Source organism: Capricornis sumatraensis, chromosome 6, assembly GCF_032405125.1.
Source record: "Capricornis sumatraensis isolate serow.1 chromosome 6, serow.2, whole genome shotgun sequence".
NCBI lineage: Eukaryota > Metazoa > Chordata > Mammalia > Artiodactyla > Bovidae > Capricornis > Capricornis sumatraensis.
This window is the reverse complement of record NC_091074.1, coordinates 114,579,288-114,601,597: the sequence shown is the minus strand read 5'-3', so window position 1 is coordinate 114,601,597 and position 22,310 is coordinate 114,579,288. Positions and strand designations below refer to the sequence as shown.

At 47.9% G+C, this 22,310-nt stretch overlaps 1 protein-coding gene across 3 annotated transcripts in view; it reads left to right on the top strand.

Annotated features, from left to right (window-relative positions):
• ASTN2 (astrotactin 2) overlaps nucleotides 1–22,310 on the top strand; it is a 1,028,625-nt gene that overhangs the window by 951,358 nt on the left and 54,957 nt on the right. For all 3 annotated transcript variants that reach the window (XM_068974208.1, XM_068974207.1, XM_068974206.1), the window contains one exon: nucleotides 17,035–17,176. In XM_068974208.1, coding sequence (XP_068830309.1) covers nucleotides 17,035–17,176 — 142 coding nt within the window. The remainder of the gene's footprint in view (nucleotides 1–17,034; nucleotides 17,177–22,310) is intronic.

The following is a 22,310-nucleotide window of genomic DNA, read 5'->3' as shown; positions in this document are numbered from 1 at the left end:
TTGCCCTCGGTTGAGCTCATGCCTCGGAATGGCACATACAGTTGCCCAAGTTCTGCAGTGCAGAGTGCTAACCACCTGTGAAAGCGTCCCATTTCAATGATGCACGTTGTAAATGTGTATTAATCGTTGATTAAATGTCTTGTTCTAAGAAATCCAAATGCTAAGGAGATTTTCAAATACAGAGAAGGAAGGTGACTGACGGAAGGGATACTTGTTTTTCTCCGAGTTGCACAGAAGCGGCATCTGGGTTAGTGGTGACTCTGAGCTTCAGTCCTCCGGCCTGTAAAACAAAGCCCTGAAACACGGGCTGCCTCGAGCTTCCCTTGGCTTTGACCCCTTGCGGGTCCAGAAATGCACACTGCCCGACCTGCGCTCATGGTATCAGTCTGCACGACTGTGGAGAGGGGAACTTGACGTGGGTCATGGCCGCTTTGAGACCTGTGGGTCCCTGGAGCCTTTGCTGTAACCACAGGTCCCAGTAAACCGGGGGCAGTAATCCTACCCTGTCTGCCTCTCAGGGTTATTGTGAGGATCAAACAAGAGAAAAAGAAGGCTTTGTAAACCCCAAGGAGTTGTACAAACTTGAGCGAATGTTTATATACACATGCATGTGTATATATGAGTATTCATGTGTGTGTTTATGTTTGTACATATAAATATATGTATGTATGTGTATATGTGTGCACATATGTGTATATACAGATACTTTTATATATGCTATATAAATGTAGATGATATATGTGTATAATAAACTTTATATAAATTATTATGTATAATATATATGGCTATAAACTTGTAGAGTTAGGTATGAGTTAGTCACTTATAAACCATGTTTACCCACTCAGTGTAACTTAAGGCGTGTATTAAACAGTAGGAAAAACTGACCAGCCAAATTTTCCAAGCTTAAAAACCCTTTTATAGCTTTCATTGTGGACTGAAGAGAGGACTTGTTTCCCCTTCTCTATTTAAAGGAAAATTTTAATATAAACGGGGAGGCCAGGGAGTCACTTTAATAGAGAGTGGAAAAGAAAAAAAAAAAAGAAGTCTGTGTGGGGGAGGGATAGAGGAGAGGATTTAGATGAAAGCGGTGGCCGTCACCCGCCCACTGTCCCATCTTTACCTTCCAAATCAATGCTTTCCTGGGGTGCTAAGCTTGCCCTGGTTAGATGCTCAAGGGCCCCTGTGTCTGGGGAAGTCTTCCTGGCCTCTGAACTTCTTCAGAAAGTCACCTCTCCTGTGGGGTTTAGGAGGGACCCCGAGGCCACCCTCTTCCAGCCAGGCTGTGGGAAAAGAGTGTCTCTGACTGTGTTGGTTTCGGGTTCAAAGCTGAGGACGGAAGGGAGCCGCGTGCACTGTCTGGGCCCAGGGTCTGTGTCCTCTGTCAGGGCAGAGGCTGGGCCGTGAAGAAGGAGCACTGGTCGGCCCTGGGGAGCACCGGGCGTCCTGCTCCTCACCTTACAGCGCGGGCTTCAGCGTCCTGCTGTCTGCCCCTCCGCCTCCCTCCCTGCCTCTGCCCCTCCTGTTTCTTTCTCTTGTCTTCTCCTGTTCTCTTTTTTTGGATAATTTCTCCCCTCTTTCCGTCCTGCCTGCCTTCCTCCTTTCCTCCCTGTTTCTCTTCATCTTGGTCTCCTCCTGCCTCCTCTTCTCTCGGTTTTGATCTCTGCCTGTATCTGTCTCTCCATGACTCTCTTTTCCCACCCTTGACTCTTTTTCCCTTCTCTATTCCTCTCTAGAGCTGTGTTTCCGCTTCAGCCTCTCTGTCTCTTAGTATTTCCTGGCTCTGGTTCTCTCTGACAGTCTTCCTCTGCTCCTCCCCATTTCTGCCTCTCTGTGTGTCTCTGTCTGTCTGTCTGTCTGTCTGTCTGTCTCTCTCACTTGGAAATCCACCTCTCTGGTCCCACCTCCTTCTCAGTGATTCACCTCAGCACGGTGGAATGGTGTTGCTCGCACGACCAGAAAACCTGACTCATCTCTGCTGGCCTCCTCCCCACCCTCCTGGAGGCTCCCTGCTGTGGGGCCTGAGCACGGGGCTGGGATGAGGGAGGCGTGTGTATTTGTGTGTGCGTGCGTGTTCAAGTGCGGTGGGGAAGTGCATTGGGTAATGAAATGGACTCAGGGTCTCATTCAGTCCTTGCTGGTGCCTTGATGGAGGTCCCCAGAGGTCATCTTTGGAGGGTCCTGATCAGACTGGGTTTGAAGGTTAGATTTGCCTGCAAGTGGAAAGAAGAAAGGCAGATAGAGGCCCCCTTATCTGCCGAAGATCCCCAGCTATCTGCTAATCCCAGGCCTTGAGGTTTATATTTAGTGAAGGGAAGAAGCTTTGGGCATTTAACATTGTTTAATGCTAAATGAGCACATAGTTTGTGCAGCTCTGTCTGGGAGGAGAAAGAGGTGCTAAATTCAGGAGGATAATTCACTTTCTCTGGATTGTTGAATTCTCTCCCTACGCAATATGAAATGTTCTGTGAATTGGTAGTTTTTATAATAGTACTAAAGATAATAAGGGCACCATTTGTTGAATGTTTACCAAGTGCCAGGCACTGTATTGATTGCCTACATTAATTCTCAGTATGATCCCATTGTTCCTTTAATGTGGGCATTTTCACATCTGTCTTACAGAAAAGAAAAGGAGGCTTAGAGAGATTAAGTTGATTAAAGAGTCTTTTAGCAAAGTCAGGTTTCAAACCCAGGACTAAGCAAAGTATTGCCTTTTCTGCTACTTTCCCCTCCCTGCAGGGTGCCTGACACTGGTGTTTTAGTAAATGTAATTGTCTAAGTCAGTGACACACGGAGGGCTCAGGAAGGGTGAGTGCAGGGTGAGTGCCTCCTTTGCACTTCACGGGGTGGCTGTGAAGCTGTTTCAGTCGTGGTTGGGCTCAGTGTGTGGGACAAGAGCAGACAGCTCTTGGGCTGTATAGGAGAATGGCTGCTAATGTGTTAGATCAGGAGTCAGGAAGCGTGTGCTCCAGCCTCTGTGCTTAACTTCAGTTTCCCCTCTGTAGAGTGGGACTGTTCACTTCCATCTTGGTTTGCCCACCTCACCCGTCACTCGTGAAGCTTAAATATGAAAAGGTAGGGGCATGCAATGCAAACTGTAAAGGGCTTTGCAAAAGGAGAAGGCTGAAGGAAGAGAAACGCACTTCTCATCATAGAGACAAGAGTCAAAGGGTTCATGGGCAGCCATTGTGAATGCTGAGAAGATGCAGTCAAAGGCTTGGCTGCCCAGAAACACCAGGGCTAAGCAGAGATCAGGAAGCAAGAATATTAATGAGGGAGGTATCTTGAGATGTATGTGTCAGGGAGTGTTAACCTGAGAATTAGACAAAGAGCTCAGGAAAGCTAAGAATAAGGAAGCAACGTGATCTTTAGAGGAAAACAGAGGGGTTGCAATGTTGACATTAGCTGCAAGATCAGATCAGATCCAAGTTGGGAGGAAGCTTGATGCCCTTTCTTTCCATCATGGCCCTGTGCATCAGCAGAAAGAGAGGAACTCATCTGTACAGGGTGTTGCAGAGAGGCAGGGCTGCAGCGTTTCCCCTGACTCTGGATTCGGTGCTCTTCTACACAAGACCTGCTGGCCACGTGGGACGGCTCTGGCACAATTCAGAGATTGCTGCCCAAGTAATATTCCATGTGTGTATGTATCACGTCTTTATTCATTCATCTGTTGATGGAAATTTAGGTTGTTTCTATGTCCTGGTTATTGCAAATAGTGCTGCTATAAACGTTGGGTTGCTTGTGTCTTTTTGAATCATGGTTTTCTCTGGATATATGCCCATTAGTGGGGTTGCTGGGTCATGTGGTAAGAAAAGAAAAATTAACTATATGTGATCATGGATGTTAGCTAGACTTGTGATCACTTTATAATATATACAAATATTGAATCATTCTGTTGTACACACAAAGCTTGCTGTACAAGGAAGCCCTAACCCACTATGCCTGTTGTGGACCTGCTTCCAGCTGGAAAGGAAGTCCTGCTTGTTCATCCACTTGCTTATTCTGCACGCCCATGACAGGGCTGAGATGGTGAATAAGAGGCTAGCTCCCTTTCCATAGCTCCTCCTAGCCCACAGGGGAGAGAGGCGCTGAGTAGGTGTCACAGGACAGTGGGTTAAAGACCACAATGGAGAGAGACAAGGGCGCCAGGGAAACCCAGAAGAGCAACCTGACTCTTGCTGGATGGAGGGGCAACCATGGAATGCTTCCAGAAAGATACTGGAGAGGAGCGAAAACAAGTTATCTCAACATGTTTGCAAAGCCTGGCTGAGTCATTGGCTACTGACCTCTCCCGCCTTGGTGGTGGTGGTGGTTTAGTTGCTAAGTCGTGTCCGACTCTTGCGACCCCATGGACTATAGTCCTCCAGGTTCCTCTGTCCATGGGATTCTCCAGGCAAGAATACTGCCATTTCCTTCTCCAGGGGATCTTCCCAGCCCAGGAACTGAACCCGGGTCTAATGGCAACCCACTCCAGTGTTCTTGCCTGGAGAATCCCAGGGATGGTGGAGCCTGGTGGACTGCTGTCTATGGGGTCGCACAGGGTCAGACACGACTGAAGCAATTTAGCAGCTGCTGCATTACAGGCAGATTCTCTACCGACTGAGCTACAAGGGAAGCCACCAGCCTTACCCACCTCCATTCAGTTAGTGGATCTTTAACGAATGACGGCTGTGCCCCCCATACTCTGCCAGCCACTGGGGAGACTATAAACAAGATGCAACAAGATGGACAAGGCTCCTGAAACCATGGAACTAACATTTTAGTGGTCAGATGAAAATAAAGAGGTAAGCAAAGAACTATAGTAACTGCAGGCTGTCACTAGCCCTTGGGAAAAATGTCACAAGTTCTGTGAGGAGGGGTAACTGAGAGTAGGCAGTATGGGTTCTTTAGACAGAGGGAACTTCAGCTGAAATGAAGGAAGAGAAGCCAGTCCTCTAGAGCTGAGAAGATTCTGGAAGCTCTAGGCCCAGGAATTTAAGCCTCAATTTCCCTGCTCAATCCCCAGCTTTGTCTCCTTTCCTCTGTGGCACCAGCGGGTATGTTTCCAGGTTGGTGAAGGTCCTTTGCCATCATGGTTTATGTGCCCTGGTGTGTCCTGGGGGCTGAACACCGATATAACTTACTACCTCCCAAAGGATGGTCTCTTCTTCCCTTCTCTGACTCCAGAAGCAGCCCCCCCTGGCATTTTTATCATCTTACCTGACACTATGTGGATTTCCCTGAACAGCATGCTTTTACGGATACATCACTCTGCAAATTTTAAGGCACTTCTATATTTTTTTATGGACTGCATCGAATTCACTCCTCCTGAGACCCTTGCAGGGTAGATACTGACGTCCTCCTGTAGAGAGACATGGAGACTGAGGCCCACAGAGAGAGAACATTAGGAAGTGCATGTTGTGGGGGAAAAACCACAGGCTCTGGAATTGGATCAGCCCGGGTTCAAGTCCCAGCCTCGCAGCGTAGTAGCGGTATGGTTAGGCACTGTGCCCCAATCTCTGAGCCTCTCTTCTCCCCTTGACCAAATGTGAATAATAGTCCAGCTCTGCCAGACTGTATGCCATTTCATCACATCTGCGGTCAGAGGGGCTGACCAGGCCCACCGTCAGCACACAAGCTTTCTGCCTTGCTGCCCAGAGAAGGAGACGCTGAATGAAAACTGGAGACATTTGGAAGTGTTCGAGGCACCGAGAGTCTGATGAGAAGCACATTTTGTACCGTGGGGTTCTTTCCACTTCACAATAGTGTAACATTTAGGAATGCAATTTTAAAAAGGAAAGGAAGAGAAGAAAGCCCTCGGTGGATGAGTGCCGTGACGGCACTGAACACACTCTGTGGTCCTCCAAGAGTGATGGCGAGGGGCTGTCCTGCTCCCCAGACCGGCTCTCCTCACACATGTTAGCAATCGCCCGTCCAGTCAAATGTATTAGCATCATTGGTCCCCGGGATGGTAGGGATGACGAGGGCTTTTATGGCCTTAATTAATCCAACTGTAGAAAAGGACAGGCTCTGTTAGCCAAGTGCACGTTAATGCTGAGTTAATATTATTAAATTCTGTATCGGTATCAAGTTGCAAGACTGTCCGGAGAGTTGCTCACGAAAGCTGCCCTCACCAGCCTGCTTTGTTAAGCTGTGAGCACCCTAGGGAGGGGCTTTGCCTGAGTGGCTCGGGACCGTGCCCACAGTGTGTAGCCCTCTCCCAGGCATGAGGTGGGCATTCAATAACTGACTGTGGGCTGCTCAGCAGTGGGCCTGTCACGTCTGCCCTGGACCTTGATGACGAAGGCTCATCTGTGGCTCTTTCTACCAATTCCTCAAAGGCAGAGACTGGTTCTTTACAGCAGATGCCGCCAGGCCCGTGGTAGAGCCTCTTGACCCAGGGTTATTTCAGCTGCAGCTGTGGTGCACACCCAGGCTCACCTTGTGCTGCCAGCGACCTTAAATGCACACTTGCATTTTCTGTTCCGTGGCTCGTATGAGACTGAGCTCCCTAGGCCTGGGAGCAAACCATACTAAAAAGTGTGGGGAAATTGGCTCCCTCCAGGGAGGCTCTCCCAGGGATAGGGGAGCCCGGTGGGCTGCCGTCTATGGGGTCGCAGAGTCAGACACGACTGAAGCAACTTAGCAGCAGCAGGGAGGCTCTCCACCAATGGCTGTCAGAAATCGGGAGGTATGGGTTCCAGTCCCCCAACTTTAAGCCAAACAGTTGCAGGAGCATCCCTCCCTTCACTCCTTGAGGGTCCCTTTGGAAGCAACCCCCCATCACTCACGACGACAGGCAGTGATGCACCTCGGTGTTGACTGTCCCTCTTCCCTCTCTCATCCTTCCTGTTCCCCATGCCTGTTTTCTCGGAATCACCTCCCAGATACACCATCTGCACCCAAGCCCTTCACTTAGGCTGTGCTCCCCGAGGAACGCAAGCCTTCTTCATGTTGTGCTCACAGCCATCAGCTTGGTTTACACGCGTGTGTGCTAAGTTGCCTCAGTCATGTCCGACTCTTTGTGACCTCATGAACTGTAGCCCATCAGGCTCCTCTGTCCATGGGATTCTGCAGGCAAGATTACTGGAGTGGGTTGCCATGCCCTTCTCCAGAAGATCTTCCCAACTCAGGGCTCAAACCTGCATCTCTTCCATCTGCTGCAGGTAGGTTCTTTACCACTAGCACCACCTGGGAAGCCCAGCTCGGTTTACAGTGCACCATGAATGCACTCACTCCCTAGACAACTATTTATGGAGAACGTGCTGTGTATAGACACTTTGCTAAGTGAACAATCTCTTTATCGTGGGACTTATATCATGGGCAGTATAGTAATTCATCAGTATGTGAACTGAAATAGGGGCTAGAGAGTAATTCAGTTAGATTGAGTAGCTGAAGAAGGCCTTTCTGAGGAAGTGACATTTAAGCAACCCCCTTCTGAGTAAGAAGAGGGAGTGAGCCATGCAAAGACATGGGGAAGAACTCTCAAGCCATGGAGACCACAGGTGCAAAGGCCCTGTGGTAGGAGCATGCTCTGCATCCTAGAGGAGGAGGAGGGGGAAGGATGCCAGCCTGGCTGGAGTGATCGAGTGAGGAAGGGAGTGCAGGTGGTGACGTCAGAAGACAGGGCGAGAGGAAACAGGACGTTGGAAGTGCTCAGTGATTTGGTGAATAATAGAATCTTTGTGTGCTCTGCCCTAACAGTGTTTAATGGTGGGAAAGGCTCAGGTTTTGGCATCTGACAGCTCTGGATTTGAAGCCCAGCCTTGTTATTGTAGATGGAGTGTGACCTTCGGCAACTTGCTTAAGACCCATGAACACTTTTTTTTTTTCTCTTTTATAAAATGGCCATCATAACGTCTACCTCATAGGATTTGTATCTGGTAGGACTCCTGGTTGCAAGTAACAGAAAACAAGTGGAAACTAGCTTTGGCAGAAAAGGGAAATACTGAGTCATGCATTTGAAATATTCAAGGGTATATCTAACTGCAGACACAGCTGATCAAGGCTTCAGATGATGTTACCAGGACTTGGTCTCTGTCCCAGGTGTTGGTCTGATAGATCAGGCCTGCTCACTTCTTACCTCTTGCTGGTCTCCAACATGGATCATGCCACTGATCACATGCCCATCTCGGGAGGGCAGGGGGTTCCACCTGAATCATATAGACTGAAATCAGGGGGGAGCCGGCTCCCCGGTGGAAAGCTAGCATGCTCTAAGAAGCAGGAGGCAGGCTTTAGAGCAGGTCAAGCCTACAGATGTCCACTTCAGGGCTGGTATGAGTAATCTTGGGTGTAATAACAGTGGCTTGAAGCAGGGTTTCGGTTCCCTGCCAGAGACTGGGTACAGGCCAAGTCAGTGAGACTACCAAATCCTAGCCAGTGGACCAGTGGGCAGTGACAAGACCCTGACCCTTCGGCTTTGTGGGAAAGAATTCCCACAAAGACAGACAGTAGTGAGACAAGTGAAATGTTTATTAGGAGGGAAAAGAGTGCAGTATGTGTGGATAGGCACATGGGCAGACTCAGAGAGCCGTGCCCTTGTGGTAGTTTAAATCACTTTCATGGGGCATTTCTTCTGGGTTTGCCTTTGACCAATCAATTCTAAGACCGTATTTGGTATATCTCAGGGTTCTCCCAAGTGTGTGTGAACATCTCCCAGCCAAGGTGGATCCCAGCAGAGAGGCCTATGGGTAGCTTGGCATCACTCCCCTTTCGGAGTTTCCCTGGTGGCTCGCCTGGTTTCCCTGGGGTTTACCTTCCCTGGGGAGGGTAAAGCATCTGCCTGCAATGTGAGAGACCCGGGTTCGATCCCTCGGTTGGGAAGATTCCCTGGAGAAGGAAATGGCAACTCACTCCAGTATTCTTGCCTGGAGAATCCGATGGATGGAGGAGCCTGGTGGGCTACAGTCCACGGGGTTGCAAAGAGTTGGACACGACTGAGCGACTTCACTTTCACTCCCCTTTTGACCTCCAACGAGCTTTCTAGTCAGGAAAGTTTCCCTGATTTCGAGAATGAGGAATATCTGTCTCACCTTTCATCTGGGCAGGGCCCAGTCTCCTCTCTCTCGATTGTCCTGCCGTTGATATTGTGGAGTTTCTGTCCACAGGGAATAAACTCAAACTGCTTAGCGGGGGTGGGGGCCCAGGGTGTGCATGCACCTCCTGCCTCAAGAAGCCATGTGTGTGCGCTCAGTCGTGTCTGACTCTTTTGCGACCCCATGGACTGTAGCCTGCTGGAATCTTCTGTCCATGGGATTCTCCAGGCAAGAATACTGGAGAGGGTTGCCCTTCCTTTCTCCAGGACATCTTCCCCACTCAGGGATCGAACCTGCATCTCCTGCATTGGCAGGTGGATTCTTTTACCACCGCGCCACCCAGGAAGCCTCATGAGGGTGAGCCAGAAGCCCCTAGCACAACACCAGGCATATAGGAGCTCTCAGTAGATATTAGCTAGACCACCATCACCGTTTTCAGAGCCCTTTATTTTTTGGCAGTCCCTTCCCTCCTGTGGGCTTCTCTGATAGCTCGTTGGTAAAGGATCCACCTGCAATGCAGGAGACCCCGGTTCGATTCCTATGTCTGGGAGATCCACTAGAGAAGAGATAGGTTACCCACCCCAGTATTCTTGGGCTTCTCTGGTGGCTCAGCTGGTAAAGAATCTGCCTGCAAAGCAGGAGACCTGGGTTCAAACCTGAGTTGGGAAGATCCCCCGGAGGAGGGAAAGGCTACCCATGCCACTCTTCTGGCCTAGAGAATTCCATGGACTGTATAGTCCATGGGGTCGCAAAGAGTTGGACACGACTGAGTGACTTTCACTTTCTCTCCTGCACCGTGGAAGTCCTGTGCCCTCCTGAAAGAGATCACACAGGAGGCAGCCTGGTTTCCCAAAATAAAGTTCTGATCATCAGTGATAGTGTTAGGAAGATGTGTCTGGATCCAGGCTTCAGTCACTGAAGTTTGGTTTCATAGAATTCCACAAATACCTACATGGCCAGCCCTGTGCTGGGTCCTGGCAACACAGAGGCAAGCAAAACACAGCTCCCACCAGAAGCATCTTGCCGTCCGTAGGCAAATACGTACTAGGAAAGACATAGACTTTGGATGGGGAATGTCCTGGTTCTGGCCTTTTCGCTACCGTTCCCAGGTGGATCTTGTTAGGCCAGGCGTTCAACCTTCTTTGATCCTATTCCTTCATTTGTAAATGCACAATTAACCTAATTCCTTAGGTTTTGCTGAATATTAATCAGTGCAGTCGCTCAGTCGTGTCCGACTCTTTGTGACCCCATGGACTGTCACATGCCAGGCCTCCCTGTCCATCACCAACTCCCAGAGCTTGTTTAGACTCATGTCCCTTGAGTCAGTGATGCCATCCAACCTTCTCATCCTCTGTCATTCCCTTCTCCTCCCACCTTCAATCTCTCCCAGCATCAGGGTCTTTTCCGATGAGTCAGTTCTTCGCATCAGGTGGCCACAGTATTGAATATTAGTCAAGCCATGGTTGTTTTGAATGTTTAATCAAGGGAATTACATAAAACTGTCTAGAACTGTTGATGTCCTATGATAAGAGCTAAAGAAACATCTCCTTTTTCCTTGCCTCCTTGATTGCCTACCTTCTGTCCTTCTTATTACTGCATTTTGCAGAAAAAAAGAAGGGAGGGTAGGTGATAGGGAATTAGGTATTATGTAATGTATCTGAAAGCAGCTGAGTCTGACCACTAAAGAGTTTGTCATCCAGCAAATTGATGAGATACGATGAGGATGAGGTAGCCTGGGGGAGGGAGCTCTAACATTGTAAACCATTCATGTAGCAGCTACCCTGTGTACATTATCTCATTTATTTCTTGCTGATACTCTGATGAACCTCTACTTTCCAGACGAAGAAGTCGTCTTGGAGAGTTTAATCATCCATCCCTAGATAATGTAGTTCATTAGTGGTGGAGCCTGGCTTCAAAAGCAGGTCTCATCTGCGCCCCCCAGCCCAATCTCTTTTTCCTAGCTCATACTGCGATGACAGCAAATGTGAGAAGCATGCAGCAGCCAGTTCTTCTGATTTAAAATAACATTAGGTTTTGGAAGAAACAAACGGACTGCAGCTGAACGGCGCGAGGCCCTCGAAGATGCATTTTGTCACCAACAAGGTCTCAGAATGAGCTTCTCCATTTGCCCAAGGAAAGGAAAGGTGGGGGAGACGCAGAGCTCTGCTGCTCCCTGGGCACTGCAGTGAAGTCATCTGTGGGTTAGAGAGAGGCCAGGCCCAGGGTGGCCTCTAAATCCCCTCAGCGTTTCCTGTAAAGAGCGTGGCGTTCCGAGCAGGGACCTTTCTCCCCACCTGGGCTAAATAACTCACTGCCCCAGCCCCTTCCATCCTGGAATTTCTTTGCTGCTTTTCTCCCAACCTGTTTTCAATTTGCTCTCATGGCCGGCTTTGACTGTGACCTCAACTCAATCAGAAGCAAGAGAGAGAGAGGAGAGAGGGAGGGAGGAGGAGGAGAGGGCGAACCGGGAGGAAGAGCACCAAGGCAGTGATGAAAGCGGAGGGAGAGAGCACTGAGGCAGAGGAGGTGGGCCTTCAGGAAAATCGCTCTGTGCTTTGCGGGGTTGGTTCTGAAGCTTCAGCACAATCGTGATTGACCTTTTCTGCGGATGGTAATGAGAGCAAGGCTCGGGCATGAGTGGATCAAGAAATGTGTGGGGGTCTGGCCCGAGCCCACTCAGGTTACAGCCCCAGAAGGGCCATAATGGGGAACAGGCACATTCCTGTTCAGCGGCTCCCAACTCCCTATCTGTTTTCAAGGAAAGGAAAACAGAAAAAGAATGTTAGGGGAGGCTGGGACAGGCATGGGCCAGGTGGCAGTAGCAGCCTGGGTCTAGAAGGCTTCTGCCATGCGGCCGTGACAACGTGCTGGGAAAGAGGGGACGGAGGTAGCCCGAGCAGCGTCCTGGTGGAAGGCACACAGCACTCAGAGGCAGGCGAGCTGGACTGGGGTTCTGGACTCTGCGCGAAGGTAGCTGCAGATCCTCGAATGGGGGTGTATTAACAACATTCCCAAGCCTCTGAATTTCTATCAGGGAATGCGGCAGGGTTTTGAGTCAAACATTTTAAGCAATAAAACTTTTAAGCCAAGATTTTTAGAAGACAGTCTTTATTCCCAACCTCAATAAAACATGGGCCATTGGTCTATAAGATAGATCCAACTGGAGTTGCTCTGGATGCAGCTTGGGATGGGTACACAGGAGACGGGCGTCAGCCCCCACCACGTTCACTGTTTCTTCTTACTGCCTGGAGGTCTAGATGTTCTAATTCACAAACCGCCGGACTACATTCCCTACGTGAAGTCTATGGAATGCCTTCTGTCTTTCCTGGGCTTTCTATCGTCCTCGGAGATTTCAAGTGTGAGAAGACGGCAGGGTGGAGCTGTGTGCCATGTAAAGGGCCTGGCACATAGGAAATGCCCAGCTCATGTGGTTCACATGCGTGTTGATTAAAGCTGGTCACAAACAGGAGCTCAGGCTGCTTGAGCAGCTGCGGAAGCTCTTCCGTTCTCAGTGATTTTATCTCATATGCTCACTGGCAGGAATTATCTCATAGGCTCTAGGCGTTGAGAGGTCAAGCTTGTTCCAGGGCTGCCTCCCACTTTGTGTATGGCCGTGGGCATGACCACTTTCTTTATCTGGGCTTCAGTTTTGTCACCTGGAAGAGGAGCAGGCTGGATAAAAATAATCCCTGACGGTCCTTGTATCTCTCCTCTATTGTGATGACAACAATAATAACAAAAACAATACCAAAGCTGATTTCTGTTTTGAGTTGTCACTGTATGCCAGACATTGTGCTAACTGGTTTGTAAACAGTATACATATATAATATTTTATATGATATTTGCAACAGTGCTGTTAAATTAGATCGCATTATTCTACCCTTTTAACATATGATAAAAATAGATGTGGAGAGTCAAGGAACCTGTCCAAAGCAAATTGTAACTGGGGATGTACCAGGATTTAGCCCCAGGCAGTGTAAATGCAGAGCCCAAACCCTTAACCACTGCACTTTATTGCTGTTCGTTCAATTATACCGCTGCCAGACATGGAATGTGTATACCGTGATACCGCAGTGCATATGTTGAATTGCACAAATTCACCTTTGTACTCGGAGAAGCCCCCAGGCCTTTCTTACCAACCCCCCACCCTCACTGGGAGAGGAAGGACAGTGAGGAGTCGCTGTAGTCACCTGTCTCCTTCTAGGTTGCATTTAAACCTTCTGGAATAGAGTACCAAAGCAAGCAATCTTACAATTTACTTTATGGGTCTGTTCTTGTATTTAACAACCCTTCCTCTTGTCAGATTACAAGCTGCGGAAGGTCAGGGACCATTTCTTTTATTGTTTCATTTCCCAAGCCTGTAGAGCTGAGAGAGTGGCCCGAATTCAATCGCAATTCGAAAGGAATTGAGAAAGCTCCCTTTCTAACACTACTGGTTTTTTGAACTTTCTCTAGGAGGCAGCATAGCATCAAAGAATGGCTTTGGAATTTAGGAGGATATGGGTTCAAATCTCAGCTCTGTCTCTTCCTAAATGTGTGAGCTTAACTTTAGCTTTATCACAGAGATACTAACATTTAACTCCTTAAGACTGAATGTTGTGAGAATTAAATGAGAAAAACAAAGGTTGGTGTGAAAATATCCGTTTTCTTCATAGTAACTGTTTTTGTTTGGACGGTTATTATGTGTGTACAGTCCCAAGCAGAACTGAACACTAAGCATCGTCATCATGTGTCTGGCATGACTAGCTTATCTACTCCACATTATCCAGGCTCTTTCCTTGAACTAAACCTACAAACTGAGCCGTATGCTGAACTTGCTGACCAATGGGGCTTTTATCCATGGTCTAAGTTATTCTGAAATGCATGGAAATGTCTGGAAAACTATGTCCATTTGAACCTGAATGTCAACCATCTTTTGGCTTGAAGACAGTTAATACAGGCCACAGCATACTGAATTCCCTCACTGAGGGCCAGCTCTTTCAATGGCTATCTGGAAGCAAGTGGAAAAGCAGACAGACATGGATTCAAGCTCAAAGAAAACAAATAAAAGCGGCCAGACTTGGAATCCTGAAAAACCACGAGAAACAAAGCCCTCACTCCATCCAGTGAATAGTCCCCTGGTTTTTCTCCTTTATTTTTCACCCCATATATTATTCTGCTTTGGTACCAATTGGAAGACATCTTTGGATTATGATTTGATTATGGAAGGAGCTTGATATAAGAGGCCTACAGAAAACATAGGGATGCCAAAATTGGTGATAAAAAGCATTTCAATTACCTCCTCAATTTTTGGGGGGGGTGTGGGGAGCAAAACCTCTGATTCTAAACAGACTTTCTTCCTGGACTCAGCCTTTCTTTCTAGATTGCAATCTCATAAAAGAGTCATTGACCCCTTGCTGCAGAAAGGCAAACTGAGACTTGAGAAGTTAAGGGTCTTGTAGTAATTGTTAGAACTCAAATTCAGTCCCAAGTCTGTCTGGCAATAGCAGCTGAACTTGTGTGTCATTGACTTTAGCCTGATTCGGACACTTGCTCTGGCGCGTATGTATCAAATCTGCTTTTTTTTTCTTTGTAAAAAGCAGAAAACAAAAAACACGACACATCAGATGTACGTTGTTGGGCCACAGGGACAAATAAGTTTTAGAACTGGTGTCTGTCTGAATCATCCCAGGGTCACCTAGACAGTTCAGTCAGGTGACTGTCACATGGTTCAGTTGTGAGTGAAGGTGAAACTCTTCTTTAAAAGACCGAAAGGAAGTGATCTGTAAATTCTGTCCACTCAGTTCCCTGGTAGAGAAGTGCCATGTCTTCCCAGACACACAGCCAGTGATACTGTTTCATGATGATTCTACCATGTCGGATCGTCCTTAATCCCACTTGGAGAGAAGACAGTTGAACAGATGTCCTCCTCTTGTTTATTGCTGAGAATCTAAGTAAGGAAAAAAGTGCAAAGCCCTTCATATCACGCATGAAGAACAAGGAGTCAGCAGTTTGGAGGCCTCGTCTCGTTTCATATCACATAGTATATATAGTACTTCACTTGCCTCTAAAATCATCGTGTTTTAGAACTGGAAGACTTAGAAGCCATTTGGTGGTTTAGCAGTTTAGTTGCTAAGTCACGTCTGACTCTTTCAACACCTCGGACTGTAGCCTGCCAGACTCCTCTGTCCATAGGATTCTCTAGGCAAGAACCCTGGAGTGGGTTGTCATTTCCTTCTCTAGGGGATCTTCCCAACCTAGGGATTGAACCCAGGTCTTCTGCACTGCAGGCAGATTCTTAACCAACTGAGCTATGAAGGAAGCCCCAGAGGCCATTTAGTCTGGCTCATTTACTTTAATTTTTAAATAATTTTCATTGATTTTTTTTCCTTGTTGCAAAAGCAATACATGTCCATTGTAGATAATTTTTAAAAGATAGATACCCAAAACTAAAAGAGAAAGTACCCATTATCTCACTTTCCAAAGTCATGTTATGCATTTGCCATATCTTATTCCTTTTCCTAGACAGATATACATGTAAAATTTCCACAAAAAATTAAATTATTCTGTAATAATGTAAACTGTTCTTTTTAAACTCACTATGCTATGGACATCCTTTCAAATAACTTTGTTTTCCTCAATGTTATTTTTGATGACTATAAAATATTTCATTGCATCATTGACCTATAGTTAATATTACTGTCTTGATACCATTAAATATTTAGCTGTTTTTAAATTCTTGCTAATGTAAGTAGTATCACGGTGTCTATCCTTATAACTTAATCTTCATGCACAGCTGTTTTTATTTTATGTTCTCAGAAATCCAAACAGTGACTGTAGTACCTTCACTTTTCAGAGGAGAAAACTAGAGCACAGAGATGGGAATTTAGCTGTCCAAAGTTATACAGCAAATTCCCAACAAGACTAAGCCTAGATCCCAAGATTTCAGATGTTTAGCTGTTCTTTCTAGTCTTCATCTTTCCTTCTTTTATTTTATAGAAAGATGTATTTGCTCACTTTTTTAACCTGTTCCTTGTATTGGCTGTGCTGGGTTTTCCCTGCTGCACGCAGGCTCTCTCCAGCTGTGGAGGACAGGGCCTGCTTGTTGCCGTGCGCGGGCCTCTCGTGCGTCTCCATGTTGTGGAGCACAGGCTCTCGGTGCGTGGGCTTTCGCAGCGGTGGCTCATGGGCTCAGTAATCACTGCCCTTGGGCTCTGGAGCACAGGCTCAATAATTGTGGTGTGCGTGCTCAGCTTCTCTAGGGCAGTGGGCTCTTCCCAGACTAGGGATCAAACCTGTGTCCCCTTCATTGGCAGGTGGGTTCTTTGCCACTGAGCCACCAGGAATGCCCATCTCATCTTTGTGATTAACCCTATTTCTAGTAAATTTCAGCAGCCTCCGAAAATCCAATGGCTAGACCGACATTTGGAAATCCCGGGGTCCAAGGCACTTGCTCGTCTACTGTCCCTTCCTGTCTCATGAGTTTCATCACCAATCAGTCATGGAACTCTTGCCCTGTTGGCTGTAACAGTTTCAGTCCACCCCAGCATAACATACCATGAAGCCAGTACCGCTGTGTAACAGTGACCATGTGACGTGAGGCCTGTTTGACATCCTTAGTCCAACACCTTCATCATGCGAGGAAAGAAACTGCAGTTCCAAAGAAGCTTGCTGAAGAAGTGGAGAGGAAGTAAATGGCAGTGACAAGGCCAAAATAGTTACTCTAGACAGAGAGCACTGTCCTCCTGTTGCCTTGTCAAGCATTTTTATTGCACAGTAATGTACCTCATTTGAGCTTTGCTACAATCTTATAAAGGTGGGTATTAGTATCTCATGTCACACTTGAGAAAATGCAGACAGACATTTAAGCAGAGAGTCATCGGGAGTAGACCCTGATCTGTGTCATTTTCATATCCTGTGCTTGTTCTGTCCATTAATCCTCTTAATAATGGTATCCAGACATTGGATGGGTTTGGACAATAGCAAGAATGTCTGCTCACCAAGGCCTGACCTGGGGAGCTCATCTTTCTTTGTCTCCCTCCAGGAGAATTCCTGAGTTTTGCCGATGACTTACTCTCTGGCCTGGGTACATCTTGTGTAGCAGCTGGTCGAAGCCATGGAGAGGTCCCTGAAGTCAGTATCTACTCCGTCATCTTCAAGTGTCTGGAGCCGGATGGTCTCTACAAGTAAGACATACTTTGTATGTGGGGAGCATGAAGCAGACAGGAAAAGTTAAAAGTAGTCTGGGAGGCAAGGCATGAGTAATCTGTCCAGGCCAGCCAAGTGTTTTATAGACCAGTCTGTGTGTGCACCTCAATAGGCTAAGATTTAGAAATATCACCACAGTGAGTCACAGGATCATACACTGCTAGTGCTACAGGGCCCTAGGAAGCCAGCCACTCAGAACCGTTCCTCCTACTGAGGAAGAAACAGCAGGCCGGGGAGGGAGCACAGCCTGCAAGGAGGGCAGAGACGGGAGTCTCCGTGCTGTGTTCTTTTCTCGATTTCATGATGTCCCCTCTGAAAGATGGTAGATCAGCGGATCTAAAGTCTATATTCATCTGTAGGATATACATATACTCTCTCACTATTAGGTCCATCCAGACCCTTACTAATAGTACCATTACGACTGTTTCATAGAGTATTGCACAGAGTCATTGCATCCCAGTGTCTGGAGATGCAAATGCTGACTCATCTGAGACTCACCTGGTCATCTCCGAGGGGGAGGGGGCTCATTGTCTTTGTTTCCCAACTCAGTGAGTGTTTCCTCATTCAGGTGTGGCTGCAGAGCTGTAACAGAGAGTTCTAGAGACCTGCTCTCTTCATTCTCTGATTATGAAGCCGTAAGCCACCTCCCTCTCCCACCTAGAAAGCTGCCATTGTTGACTACGGCACTGGTGACCAATTAATTATTCAGCTCACTCATATTTTTTCTTTTATTCATCGATTCATTTGCCTATCCATCCATCTATCCGCTGTTTGTCTCTCCATCTACTCCCCCTCTCTTCTTTCCTTTATCCATCCATCCATCCCATTCATCCATCTGTCCATTCATTCTTATACTCCATCATTCTTTCACTTATTTATGCACCCTTTAATTCATTCACATTTTTATTTACTCACTTATATTCATTTCCTTATTCAATAGACCTGTCTAAATATTTCCTATGTCTTGGCACTGTGAGAAAGCAAGTATAAATGTGCCCAAGACAAAATCTCTATCCTCAGATAACTTGAAACCTAGTGGTAGTATGAAAGACCGCAGACCATGGATTCAAATCTGGGTTTGGCATTTTTAGTTGTGTGGCCTTAAGTCACTTTGCCACTATGAACCTCAGTAAAGCTGAAATAATAAAACTCAGGTTGTAGATCTGCATGAGAATTAAATAAGGAACACCTTAGCAGAGTGTCTAAGTATGTGCTCAGTAAATAATGTGTGTGTATGTGTGAGTTGTTCAGTCGTGTCCAACTCTGTGAACCCATGGACTGTAGCCCACCAGGCTCCTCTGTCCATGGGATTTTCCAGGTAAGAACGCTGCAGTGGGCTGCCATTTCCTTCTCCAAGGGATCTTCCCGACTCAAAAGGAAGGATGATCCAGGGATTGAACCCAGGTTTCCTGCATTGCAGGCAGATCATTTACTACCTGAGCCACCAAGGTAGCCCCTCTGTGATCTGTAAATGTCCCCCATCTCCAAAGAGCTTCCGTAGTGGACTGAGCGACTACTCCTCATCTCTAAAACGTATCCCATCCCTATGTTCTGTGCAAGACCATGACTTTTTTGAAGACCCCTGGGCTCTTTTCAGCTCTTGACATATTCAGGCTCATTGTAACACTCAATGTGTTCACACACCAGACTCAGGAATATCACCATGAGATGGAAATCAGGGCTTCTGACCTGGGCTCTGCCAATGACTGTGTCATAAACGTTAGGGCCCAGGGTTTATTTTATACAGAAAGGCAGGATCAGTCAGGGACAGCAAGAACTCTAGGAATGGAATCCCTAAAGTACAATAGGCTATAGACATCTTTCAGTGGGACACGTGGGCAACTTTCACAGCCGTGGTAGTGTTTATATTTAGGTCGTTGGAGCATGAGTCTGCAGCCTCCTAATCAGTAAACTCTGATGCTGATCCCTTGAGCTCTAGGGTCACTGCATCTGTGAAACACAAGCATGCGACGAGATTAAGAGCTTTATGGTCCTCTTCAACTCTAAAGGCTATGATCGTATGAAGAAAGCAGCGTTTTGGAAAGAGTTCCTGCTGCCTGACTTCTGACCTCCATCCCTTATTGAGGGGATAGACTGGAGGCAGGCAGACCTCCACCCTGCACTTGCTCAGCTGTTTGGCATTGAGGGAACCTCTCAACCTTCCAGCCTCCATTTCCCTCCGTGTGTAAATCGGACAATATGGTGTCTGGTTTGCTGGGAGCCCGGGGAGGATTTGATGAGCTAATAACGCCCCCAAATTCTTCACTTTGCCACAAGCCCCCAGTAGGAGCGTGAGGACCGCTAGCTGTTGTCTCTATCGCGCTTGCTGCCCCTGCGGTAGGAGTAATGAATTTCAACTCCCTCCCCTGCATTCTGCAACTGCTGGGGGAGATGTAGCAGACAGGGACAGAGCCCCGGCAGGTGGTTCCTGTCTGCTGAGACGTGAGTAGTGACCCTGTCTCTGGGTGACATTGCGGGGACTCGGCATTACCCAGGCTGGAGTCCTACACGCCCGGTATGTCGAGAGAGGGAATGTTTTATGGAACCCCAAGAGCAATTAACCCCGAGAGCTGACACATCAGCTGCCATCCTCCAGGAGTGATGAGTACCTTCCCTCGCCTCTTCCGTTCCTCCTGACCGACACCACCCCCCCCCACCTCCCTCCCACCTCTCAAAGCAGGAGCATCATTTCTTCTCCTGTCCTGGAAATGTGCTCGTCATGAGCCTGTCATCCCTAACGCTGAACACTTCTTTATTTTCTTTCTGAAATCGGTTTTGTTAACCAGCCTGGGATGCAGGCCGCTCTGACAAGGAGCCAGCGTGTTGTTTGGACCCGTCTCTCATCCCACTGGCGGCTCTCCTCCCCTGAAGTCTGACCAACTCAAGTCTCCAGTTTTAAAAGAGTTCCAGTGTCAGTTCTTGGGGTTTTGCATTTTCTGCTTGCTCATTGCTTACCAAAATGAGTTTTCTTCCTCTTGGGCCAAAAAGGCCACGTGTGGCAGTGGAAAGAGCTCAGGCTTTGGAGATGAGCAGAGCTGGGTGTACATCCTGCTGCTGTCCCGTACCCACAGCCGGCCCCGGGGAAGGCCCTGGGTTACTGCTCTAGACAACAGTTCCTTCCTCTGGGAAAGGGGGCTGGGAATCTTCTGATCTCATAGACTTGTAGGGAAGAGCATGAAGTAACTCCATGAATGGGGTTTACCAGAATGCATGGCATGTTGGGGAGGTCTGCAGGAAATGTTAGTTTCTTTTTCTTTTTCCTCTTTCATTCTCTCTGACCCAGTTGCTGGTTTTCAGTGTCTCTTTTTTCCCCAGGATAATCTGGGAAGAGCTATTCTCTAAGAGGCAAGCCGGGAGTCCCACTGGTCCTGAGAAGAATGAGCATCTAGGATCATTTGGAGAGAAGCGGGAGAAGGCGATGGCGCCCACTCCAGTGCTCTTGCCTGGCAAATCCCGTGGACGGAGGAGCGTGGTGGGCTGCAGTCCATGGGGTCACTAAGAGTCAGCACGACTGAGCGACTTCACTTTCACTTTTCACTTTCATGCATTGAAGGAGGAAATGGCAACCCACTTCAGTGTTCTTGCCTGGAGAATCCCAGGAATGGGGGAGCCTGGTAGGCTGCCATCTATGGGGTCACACAGAGTTAGACACGACTGAAGTGACTTAGCAGCAGCAGCAGGCTGAAAAGTGGGAGAAGGCAATGGCAACCGACTCCAGTACTCTTGCCTGGAAAATCCTATGGACAGAGGAGCCTGGTAGGCTGCAGTCCATGGGGTCGCTAAGAGTCGGCACGACTGAGCGACTTCACTTTCACTTTTCACTTTCATGCATTGGAGAAGGAAATGGCAACCCACTCCAGTATTCTTGCCTGAAGAATCCCAGGGACAGAGGAACCTAGTGGGCTGCCGTCTGTGGGGTTGCACAGAGTCGGACACAAGTGAAGTGACTTAGCAGCAGCAGGCTGAAAAGAGAGCATGAATCTAGACTCCCGAGTTTTAATTAAGCACGGGTGACATCAAGCCCTCCGTCCATGGCTGCCAGAAGAGGTGATGGAAGAAGAGTTCAGGTGCTTAGGCCCAGAGGCATGGTGTCTCAGTCAGAAAGTCTGGGTTCACACCCCACTACCACCACTTCTGTCTCTGGGACCTTGGGCGGGATGTTCACATCCTGTCTTGTTTCACACGTTCAGCGTCTTCAACACGAAGATGAATTAGACCCACCCCAGCTAGAGATTTCTCAATATGCATCCTTCTGCCATAGGGACTTTTTTCTCATTCTCTCTCTTCTCCTCCTGGGCTCTTGCTCTTCCAGCTCTCCATACCGTCTCGCTTTTGTTGTACCCTGCCATACCTCTCTGCCCCTCTGTCCATCTCTCCTGGCTTTTGTTCTGTCTCTTGCGTGAGTATTTCCCACATAGCTTACTGTCTGTGTCTGCCACCGTCCAGTCATCCCCTCTTTGCCTTTCTGTGTGTTATTCTCTTCGTTTGTGTTTCTGTGTGCGTCAGATTTCCCAAGTGGGGCTAGAGGTAAAGAACCTGCCTGCCAGTGCAGGAGACTTAAGAGATGTGGGTTCGATCCCTGAATCGGAAGATCCCTGGAGGAGGGCGTGGCAACCCACTCCAGTATCCTCATCTGGAGAATCCCATGGACAGAGGAGCCTGGTGGGCTGCAGTCCATTGGGTCACAAAGAGTCAGACACAACTGAAGTGACTTAGCAGGCACTCACGCACATGTGTATCTCAGTTGCTCAATCCTGTTGCTTATTCGAGGTTTGGTTCATCCTTCTCTGTCTCTTTCCCTCTGGCCCCCGTTTTCCCCCACTCCCTCTCTCCACCCCACCTAGGAAGGCAAATTGCTTTCACAGCCTCTCCATCCATGTAACTTTACACAGCAGCACAGAGTTGAGACCAATTGTTTTAAGAGTGAAAGTCAAGTCTGATTTTTTCTTTTTCTCGTCCTAAGCTCACCCTGGTATAAAATCAGCACTCAGGCCTGTTTAAATTGAGTTTCCTTGTTTGTTTCATTTGTTTTACTTCTGAATGAAAACAAACAAAGAGCAGCAGAGGGAGTGGGTCCCCAGCAGTTCAGACTGTGTGACCAGCTCCTGCGCC